We start from the raw sequence: 11,100 nt of genomic DNA, 5'->3' as shown, positions 1-11,100 counted from the left end.
CGGTAGTTCTCTACGGACACGAGACCTGGACGATGCTCGTGGAGGACCAACGCGCACTGGGAGTTTTCGAAAGGAAAGTGTTGCGTACCATCTATGGTGGGTTGCAGATGGCGGACGGTACGTGGAGGAGGCGAATGAACCACGAGTTGCATCAGCTGTTGGGAGAACCATCCATCGTTCAAACCGCGAAAATCGGAAGACTGCGGTGGGCCGGGCACGTAGCCAGAATGTCGGACAGTAATCCGGTGAAAATGGTTCTCGACAACGATCCGACGGGAACAAGAAGGCGAGGTGCACAGCGGGCAAGGTGGATCGATCAGGTGGAGGACGACTTGCGGACCCTCCGCAGACTGCGTGGTTGGCGAAATGCAGCCATGAACCGAGCTGAATGGAGAAGTCTTTTATGTGCAGCACAGGCCACTCCGGCCTTAGTCTGATGATAAATAAATTTAAGATGATCTTAAGCCTTACGGCTGGTTCAACGCTGTAATCATGAGTTAAATCCTAAACCGGAATGTGATATATAGCAAAGATTCATAAGTTGTGACTTTATTAGTATGTTATTCTCCACTAGAAAATCTAAGAACTACTGTAAAAATTTGGCTTTTCTGAACGATTTTTATAGGCAGATGCCAAGCAATTTAAATTTGTGTTGATTTTTTCTTGATGTAATAGGTTCGGTGGTCGCTCACAATCAGTCAAAATGCCACAATTAAAAAATAAAACGCAACCATAAGATCGCAACCAAGGATAATTTCGAAGATTTTAATTAGCGAACGTAAGTATAATGAAAACAAACATAAAATAAATAAAACAATTAGCGTCATATTTTACATAAAATGCGTAAGACTTTTTCGATATTCCTTTATTAAGGGAAGAGGGGGCTGTTGGATCACTACAATTAGCACATAAAGAGAGGATAAACGGAAAGTAAAGAGTTCTTAAACTACCAAATATAATTACACGTCGTCATTCTTGCACTTTTCTTCCTACTCTTTCTTGATCCTTTTTTTTTATTGATTGCCTTTTTTTGAAGAGCTCTCTGCACTCAATCTAACTGAAACAATCATAGAGTTTAACTTGCTAGTCGGTGCTGCACCGTCTAGCCAGAGTACTTTTAACCTCTTCGGCTCGTCTTCCGAGAGTACCACCGTTCAAACGAATCCATTCTTTGCCCCACTACATACTCAATTTAGTACATCGGGCTGGGCTCAGTGAATGTTCTGGAGATGCCAGCTGAACTTAAATGACAGAGCTTACTGACTACTACGCATGCGGACAAGCGGCGGCGGTCTACAGAAGTTCAATACATTGCCCCTTTCTACGTTCTAGGCTTTACAATCAAGTAGTTTGTATACTTGTAGGAGTTCTATCTGTTGCAAGGCTAAAATGTGGTAGCAAATTATTGTGGTGTCATTTATGTTCACTCAGGGACTGCGTAATTATTATTGGGATGTGGCTTCTTCGGAGCTTTACCTACATGTGGTACTCAGAGTGAATCAAACTATTCAAGGCTACTGAATTTTATACGGAATAGATAGCTTAGGATGACAAAGATATTACACAATCCAAACGTGGAATCATTTAATATCTGTCATGAATTCGAGCAATGTATACTCTGGGTACCTTTACTGTAACTTCAAAGGGCATGGAATGATCCCCTGGGAATGGAACGACAATCACATTAGGGCGGCGAACACCTTGTTCAATCGGATCAATTTTTTTCATCGTATCGTTTGACTGTTCGATTCAAGGGCGAAGGAAACGTCTAGCTTTAAGCCTTTAACTCTCAGATGATTGGAATTTTCTATCCATTTCATCGTTCTTAGAATCTTCGGGTGCCCATTTGCCTCGTTCTTTAAGCAAAAGCTAAAACTAGTAAACCTATTGTGTATAATCTTGTTTAGCTTAAAATTAATATGCTTCATTTCATATATTTATATAATAGGTATATTTATAAAGTTTTAATCGAATTTATGTTCCGTGTTTTATTTGTTGTATATACTCATCACAATGATAATAATATTCATTTCACTTTCAATTCAATCTTTCACAATGACATCATTACGCTTATCTTATAAAAAATCGACTCTAAATACTGCAATAAACTTGTCTTTTTTCTCGGAAAGTTCAGATTTTTGTTTGTTCGATTTAAAAATTGGACACATTTTTACTTTCGATACTGATTAATGTATTGTAGTATTGTTCAAAAATTGGAATTTTCTTCGGCAAACTAAATTTTGTCACACATTGAAACATTAAAAGCATCAAATAGTTTCTTCGCGAATTGCCGTTAGGTTAATGTGTGTATTTATATGTGTAAGTGAATATAGAATCCCATTTCATAGGATTTATTTTACCAAATAGCTGTACTACACAAAAAGTGATAAACAAATTGCACAGAGCACGTGACCTCTAGAAAAGCAGATCCGTAACGCGAGTGCCCTGGCTCCAGTTGACCGTCTGCTCGTCAGAGGCCGGTTTCAGATATTGTATGCTCTCCGGCTCACCGGCGTCGCCATTGAGCAGCAACAGCGCTCCATTGCCATCGCCATTGATACCGCTGCCGGTTGTTCCGTTGATTCGGCCCTGGCTCGGCTGTTGCTGGTGGAGCTGCTGGTGCTGAATGTGGTGTCCATTCGAGTGCTGCTGATGCTGATGGTGCGGTTGATGATGGTGCTGCTGTTGCTGCTGCTGCGACTGCTGGTTGTGCGGATGGTGTTCGTTACTACTACAAGTGCTGCTGGCAGTGCTCGATGGGGACGGCGTTCGGGTGACGCCCAGTTCGAAGGTGGTGTCTATGGCGGCCTTTACTGGGGTATAACTAGCAAAAGGAGCGGAGCCTAGAATTAATACACAGGGCACAAACTCAGAAATTTACTCGGGGTAACGAAAAGGTAAAATAGCGTTAAACGGAAAATTGCTGCAAAATAAGATGTCTTGTAAAAAGGGATTAAGGTGAAATGAACTTTTCAGGCATTATCATAATTTAATAATTAGAAAGTGCTGCTAGATAAAAAGGTTTGAAATATTGATTGTTGAAATATTGACTCTCATTTATTTTAAAGAGCGGTCGTAAGAAGCACGATGCTCCTCAGTACACAAAGGCCGCTGGACGACGTGCGCTTTGTGGAATACGCATATCAGGTGAAACACGTTTGTTTGATTTAAAATATTATTTTTGTTCTTGTATTTTGACGTGGCTAAGTACAAAAGAAATATTGAGTCGCTTACCAATTCTACTTTCTATAGATTATTTACCGTCCCAATAAACCAACTAAGGGTCGTGGTTACCTCCAATACATTTTTCAAATCAATATCTTCCACATAATGTACACCCAGGTTTTTTTACGAGGGGGATAAAAAAAACCGTGGTAATTCGAAAATCCGTGTTAAAAAAACCGCGTAAATTCGCAAATCCGTGTAAAAAAATACCATAGAAAAAATTTCTAAGTCCTTTTCATTGAAAAAGACTTAGAAAAAATATTGATAAGTGCAGTCTATTTGATTGAGCACGATAAGCGGAAGCCGGAAATTGGTGTTTCGCGACATTTTGAAATTTAAGATGGCCGACATCCGGTTGATGTCATGGGGTCAGCTTTGAGCATCTCGGCTGATATGCGATCGACTCCTGGGGCTTTGTTCTATTGCATGCATTGAATGACTGTTTGAATCTTTTAATTGAAGGGTGCATTGCTTCCATCTAAAGAGCTCCGCACATAGCATACGTTTGCGTTGCGTTTGACAGTTTTCCCATGGTAAATGTGCCAAACGCAACGCAAACGTATCCTACATATGTGCGGGGCTCTTAAGAGATAGTGATTAGTCCCAAATCAATATCTGTGGTAACGGATGAAAACTACTCTCATACAATAGTCCAGGATTGTACCACCTACGAATTTGTGCATATTGCTCAATGCTAATAATAATGCTAATGCTAATGGACGGCTGTTTAAATCTCTAGCAGTGATGGCGCTCCGGTGTTGACGCGCGTTACACGTCGAATCCTGGGCAGATCATGCTGAGGTGGTGGTGACCTGGTTGGCACTTGAAAAAGTTGTTCGAAGTGCTCGAACCAGCGTTTCAGCTGGTCAGTTGGGTCGGTCAATAACTGACCATTCGCGTCTTTCACAGGCATCGTTGCATTCATCTTCGCCCCGGTTAAGCGTCTTGAGATAGCGTACAGGGAGGCGAATGACCATGGTCGTTATGACTCTCTCTCCCCTTCGTCGGTAAGCGAATCCACCCACGCACGCTTGTCCCGTCGACAAGCATAATTAAGTAAAATTTTATTTTTATTAGAAGCTTGCATTCTTGCCGCTTTTTTTAATTTCTAGTTTTTTGTAGTAAGGAGGGATTTCAGCAGGAATCATCGGAGGAACTTCCGGAGGAGTTCCTGGAGGAACTTCCGGAGGAATTCCTGGAGAAACTTCCGGAGGAGTTCCTGGAGGAACTTCCGAAGGAATTCCTGGAGGAACTTCCGGAGGAATTCCTGGAGGAACTTCCGGAGGAATTCCTGGAGGAACTTCCGGAGGAATTCCTGGAGGAACTTCGGAGGAATTCCTGGAGGAACTTCCGGAGGAATTCCTGGAGGAACTTCCGGAGGAATTCCTGGAGGAACTTCCGGAGGAATTCCTGGAGGAACTTCCGGAGGAATTCCTGGAGGAACTTCCGGAGGAATTCCTGGAGGAACTTCCGGAGGAATTCCTGGAGGAACTTCCGGAGGAATTCCTGGAGGAACTTCCGGAGGAATTCCTGGAGGAACTTCCGGAGGAATTCCTGGAGGAACTTCCGGAGGAATTCCTGGAGGAACTTGCGGGGGAATGCGTGGAGGAGCGTCCGGGGGAAGTCCTGGGGGAACGCCGGGAGGAATACCTGGAGGAACTTCCGGAGGAATTCCTGGAGGAACTTCCGGCGGAATTGCTGGAGGAACTTCGGAGGAATTCCTGGAGGAGCTTCCGAAGAATTCCCTGGAGGAACTTCCGGAGGAATTCGTGGAGGAACTTCCGGAGGAATTCCTGGAGGAACTTCCGGAGGAATTCCTGGAGGAACTTCCGGAGGAATTCCTGGAGGAACTTCCGGAGGAATTCCTGGAGGAACTTCCGGAGGAATTCCTGGAGGAACTTCCGGAGGAATTCCTGGAGGAACTTCCGGAGGAATTCCTGGAGGAACTTCCGGAGGAATTCCTGGAGGAACTTCCGGAGGAATTCCTGGAGGAACTTCCGGAGGAATTCCTGGAGGAACTTCCGGAGGAATTCCTGGAGGAACTTCCGGAGGAATTCCTGGAGGAACTTCGGAGGAATTCCTGGAGGAACTTCCGGAGGAATTCCTGGAGGAACTTCCGGAGGAATTCCTGGAGGAACTTCCGGAGGAATTCCTGGAGGAACTTCCGGAGGAATTCCTGGAGGAACTTCGGAGGAATTCCTGGAGGAACTTCCGGAGGAATTCCTGGAGGAACTTCCGGAGGAATTCCTGGAGGAACTTCCGGAGGAATTCCTGGAGGAACTTCGGAGGAATTCCTGGAGGAACTTCCGGAGGAATTCCTGGAGGAACTTCCGGAGGAATTCCTGGAGGAACTTCGGAGGAATTCCTGGAGGAACTTCGGAGGAATTCCTGGAGGAACTTCCGGAGGAATTCCTGGAGGAACTTCCGGAGGAATTCCTGGAGGAACTTCCGGAGGAATTCCTGGAGGAACTTCCGGAGGAATTCCTGGAGGAACTTCCGGAGGAATTCCTGGAGGAACTTCCGGAGGAATTCCTGGAGGAACTTCCGGAGGAATTCCTGGAGGAACTTCCGGAGGAACTCCTGGAGGAACTTCCGAAGGAATTCCTGGAGGAACTTCCGAAGGAATTCCTGGAGGAACTTCCGAAGGAATTCCTGGAGGAACTTCCGGAGGAATTCCTGGAGGAACTTCCGGAGGAATTCCTGGAGGAACTTCCGAAGGAATTCCTGGAGGAACTTCCGGAGGAATTCCTGGAGGAACTTCCGGAGGAATTCCTGGAGGAACTTCCGGAGGAATTCCTGGAGGAACTTCCGGAGGAATTCCTGGAGGAACTTCCGGAGGAATTCCTGGAGGAACTTCCGGAGGAATTCCTGGAGGAACTTCGGAGGAATTCCTGGAGGAACTTCCGGAGGAATTCCTGGAGGAACTTCCGGAGGAATTCCTGGAGGAACTTCCGGAGGAATTCCTGGAGGAACTTCCGGAGAAATTCCTGGAGGAACTTCCGGAGGAATTCCTGGAGGAACTTCCGGAGGAATTCCTGGAGGAACTTCCGGAGGAATTCCTGGAGGAACTTCCGGAGGAATTCCTGAAGGAACTTCCGGAGGGACTTCCGGAGGAATTCCTGGAGGAACTTCCGGAGGAATTCCTAGGGTAACTCCCCGAGGAATACCTGGAGGAACTTCTTGAGGGATTCCTGAAAGAACTTCCTTTGAAGAACTTCGGGAGAAATACTTTTGAGGAACTTCCGGAAAAATTCCTCTGAGGAATTTTTGTGAGGATCTCTCGAGCTCATTCCGGCAATACGGCAATAATGCTATACCCATATTGGATTTTCGATCGTTAATCAAACCGGAAGTTGACCATCTTGAATTGCAAAATGGTGTAAGACATCGATTTCCGACTTCTACTGATCGAACCTATTCCGGCAACACCCATATTGCATGGGTTCCCGGTCCTTTTATCAAACCGGAAGTCGGCCATCTTGAATTCCAAAATGGCGCCAAACATCGATTTCCGGCTTCTACTCATCGAATCCATTCCGGCAATAACAATATTTTATGCAGTTTTATACTCAGCAAAACAATCGTTCCCACATCCATAAAATTATTCTAAATGTTTTCCATTCAAAAAGACTTAGAAAATTTTAAGCTGGGTACCGCGTTAATTCGAAAATCCGTGTAAAAAAAAACCTCGCAAAAAACCGTATAAAAAAGACTTGGGTGTACATATGAGTGGGGCGTCATGGTCATTTTTTTTTTTTCAAATCAATGGTTTTTCGAAGCCATTCTGGGTCCTGAACAACTGTGCAGAATTTGGGACCGATTGGTTGCTTCCTCGCTTTCCGCATCGCGTTTGAAGTTTGTATGGAAATTAGTATGGGAGAACGTATATTTTTGCATTTTTACTACTAGAGGTTTCAGTATGGTTTCATAATCATAAATCATCATAAACCAAGTGGCACATTGCGTCAAAGTATAGTCCAAATGATGCCGAAAAACTTAGCTGAAAAAGGCACGTTGCTGGAACGTCCACGAAAAAAGTTATAACGCTTCGAACATTAAGTGTTCAAACCATATGCAAAAATATATGCCGTACTACGTAGACCAATAATTTAACTGAGTATTATTTCAAAATAATTAATCTTATAGGGCTTTAGAGCTAATTGGAGCTATCCGGTATTATTTCACAAAGAAAAAAAATCCGACAAGAAGGAAGGTGGGTTTTGCCCTTCGATAACCATAGGTTGTCCAGTAGTGCTGGCAGAAATTTCTTGCATATGATTTCTTGCATATGGTTTAAACAAGGGCCTCATACGCCTGTCACTGGCGAACAAAGCTCGTGTACTCTGCATCGAAGCTTAGAACCGGTGTTAGGGCGCAATCGTTAATGCGAACATATTTATATTCAATTATTTACTGCAAATATATTCTTATAATATAATCAAGCAGGTATCTCATACATACTACATCGTTATATTGCTGCATGACTGAGTGTTTGATTTTCATAAAATATCGTAAACAAAAGTGTGCATAAAAATTGTCTCGCCATAACAAAAAGGTGGTAGAGAATTAACACTGTTGTTTACAGTTTAGAACCAAATCCAGATGTCGCACATGTTGGGGTAGGGATTCAGTGCTCCGCCTTCTCCCCCTGGGTTTAAACAATCAATTTTCGAAGCGTAATAACATTTTTGTAGACCTTCTAGCTACGTACCTTCTTCGGCAAAGTCTTTCGGCATCTTTCAGACTATATGCTAACGTATTGAGTCACGTGATTGATGATAAATTGAAGCCGCTAAGAGCAAAAATGTAAAAAAGTACGTTTTCCCATACTAATCTCCATGTAAATTTAAAACGCGATGCGGCATGCGAAGTTGCAACCAATCGAGCCCATATTTTTCACAGTTGATTGGGGTCCCAAAACGATTCAGAAAAACCTTGATCTCACTTGATCGGACGAAGTTTGCGTTTTTCCATACAACTGCGCCCACTCTAGTGTACATATTCACATATGAGTTTTCAGAACATTGTAAATCAACTATTCATTTCCCGTTGCGCTCACGAAAATGCAGCGGATTTCTCGGTCTCTGGTAGAGAGTGTAGCTTTCCTCTCGTATCGTAAATTGACTTTGAGGACTAACTCACTACGAGCTCTGAAAAAATCGAGTTTTGCAACGAGTTCTATAATGCATATTATGCAACCCATTTGCAGGGCTGGTAGCGATCAATGCCACTTAAAAAAGTGACTTTAGTGACCAACACTGGCGAAAAAAGGGACCAATAGTGACCTTCAGCTGCAGAAAAAGTAACCTAATAGTGTCTTTTAATTTCATTTGCAGTGACTTTTATATGAAGTTTTTTTTTTTATTCCTTTATTTATTTGGTAGGCATTCTGTGTTACTTAACCGCTACTGTGCCAAGATCTACTGTGATATTCTGCCGCCAAAATCCACACAGACTATATTTTTAGATTTTCCATTATTCATAATTGTTGTCGTTGCTGGTGCATCTCACCGTGAGTCCATTATGTCCTTTTGTCCGAGTCGTGAATCCAATGATTGTTGCGCATTGTTCGGTTGCTATTTATCCGGGTACGTTGGAGGAATGCCTCCGAGAAGAACAATTTGTCAGTCGTCATCAGGCAGTCGTAACGGTAAGGGCGCTCCCCAATACGCCACCGTATAAGGCTGCGCATCCGGCGACAAACGAAGGTTTGGTGGAGGGGCTGAGAATCGAACCCATGACCATTCGCTTGTAAGGCGGACGTGTAGCCAACTACGCTACGGGACCCCCCTTTTATATGAAGTTCAATAAAAGTTAATTGCCTATATTCCGGGTATTAAACCACCCGACTTGAACATTAATTTACAATGTTCTGAAAACTCAGATGTGAATATGTAGGGTCGGTGCACCGGTAATAGTTGTATTAGTTACAGGTCTAAATTGTTTAATTCATAACAATTGATAAGAATATATTCCCTGTGATGTTAATATATTGGCATAAAGCTGTTCTTCTTTACTTTACTGGAAACATATTATGATACTTCAAAATATTCTTTTCTTTTCAAAATCGCTTCCTCCATTAACTACATAGACAAGTAGTAGTAGTGGTACTAGAAAACTTCTGCTACTATAATAGTGATTCCCATTGGTTTCTTATGAGATTCACTATTATAGGAACGCCTCACTAGTAAAGACGTCTTTAGTTTCTAAAGTCGATTCAAGTATGAGACACACTTATGACAAGTGAAATCTGATGAATTTGTTTTATTTTATTCTTTTTAGTACTGGGAAAGCTCTAGTTTGAGGCAAGTCATACAGAATAATGTGCAATAATGTTTAATATGAATTCGAACTTATTCGGAAAATCTTCGCTTGTGTGTGAAAATTGCACTTTTTATGATAGAAATTTATTTAATGAATTTTAAGACATAGATTTATTTCGAAACACAAAGTTCATAAAGTTGAAACCCAAGAATAATTTTGAAACCTAAACAATTTTTTCGGGACTTTAAAAAGCCTAAATAAGAAGTTCGAACTACGAACCAACACATTCACTATTTTTCTGGATGGAATATCCAAACATTATGCAGCTACAAATGTCTAAGTTGTCATCGGGATATATTTTGCAAAATTCTGAAGTATTCATCGGATCAGATGTCGAGAGACCGTTTATTTCGCTTCTTACGAAAACATTATGAAAAACAATCTTTCTATTCCCATTTTGATTAAAAAATAAATATTTTAATGAGCATAATATGTAGCAAGCCCACGCTAACTAATGGTTTTCCGAAACAACAGGAAATGTATCCAAAATAAAAAGTTGAATCTTGATATTCAACAGTTGAATTGATTAAGTGTAGAGTTCAATAGTTTTTAAAAGAGATTTCAAAAACAGCAGAGTCTGCTATGGGCTTTGTGAATAAGTACACCGAGATTCACAGCGAATCTCAAGTCACGAAGAAGTTCCGAACAGCTTTCGGGTCAAAAAGTACTAAGTGATATTTTTTTCTAAATCCGTCATTTCATATCCGGCATAAACAAATCATCCTTCGATAAAGTATTAAAATTTTCAATATTGTTTCTCATTCCACGACGATGATCCTAACGACACATAGTCAAAAGTTTCAAAATAGTTAAAAATAGTGACTTTTTCCGGGAAAAAGTGACTTTAATGATTTGAGCTTGAAAAAAGAGACTTTTTAGTGACCTACTCGAAAAAAGTGACCAAGTCACTAAAAAGTGACCAAGTCACTAAAAAGTGACCTGCTACCAGGCCTCCATTTGAGTTGCATAACAGTCATTCAAGCACCCACTCCGTCGGTATTGAAAATTAGGCCGTTTTATCATTCTAAGACAATCTGTAAACCGGCTATTATGATCAGGAATTGCAAAAAAAATTAAATCATTGTTCAGGGATTCATTTACAAATTACATAACGCAAAAATTGAAAATTTACCATCAACTCTCACTCACGTGTATTTCGACTTGAACATCACAAATGATGTCCAGTCGCGCCAAATTCCGTTTTAAGTGTTACATTAAATTTTGACGTATATGGTTGCTTTTTTGTTGGGTCATGGCCTAACCAGCGGAGGCCAAACTAAAAAGTGATCCAAGTATTAAAATCCCAATCAGCGAGTCACGACTGTACTACAGTTTTATGTGAGCTGAATAAAATAAAAAATAAACTGAATGAATATTATTGTTGTTGTGAACACATTTGATAGTGGTATGAAACTCTTCTTTTAACACATTGTGTGAATCTTGCAGTATTTCTAGTGAAGAATTTTCTTCTATAAGAAAGGTTCAACAACAAATTTGTTTACTCGCATTTGAACGCATTCCCCTAGGGTAACGGTACCAATAGTGGAGGTA

General features: G+C 41.7%; 1 protein-coding gene across 5 annotated transcripts in view; it reads right to left on the bottom strand.

Moving 5' to 3' along the window:
- Positions 1-823: 823 nt before the first annotated feature.
- The window catches only part of LOC134220413 (probable serine/threonine-protein kinase DDB_G0282963), a 351,651-nt gene continuing 341,374 nt past the window's right edge, over positions 824-11,100 (bottom strand). For 4 of the 5 annotated variants that reach the window (XM_062699470.1, XM_062699472.1, XM_062699473.1 and 1 more), the window contains one exon: positions 824-2,843. In XM_062699470.1, the coding sequence (XP_062555454.1) occupies positions 2,416-2,843 (428 nt within the window). In that variant the 3' untranslated portion in view covers positions 824-2,415. The remainder of the gene's footprint in view (positions 2,844-11,100) is intronic. The other variant, XM_062699474.1, reaches the window with a different exon arrangement.

This window comes from Armigeres subalbatus, chromosome 3, assembly GCF_024139115.2.
Source record: "Armigeres subalbatus isolate Guangzhou_Male chromosome 3, GZ_Asu_2, whole genome shotgun sequence".
Lineage (NCBI taxonomy): Eukaryota > Metazoa > Arthropoda > Insecta > Diptera > Culicidae > Armigeres > Armigeres subalbatus.
This window is presented reverse-complemented; position numbering and strand designations above follow the sequence as displayed.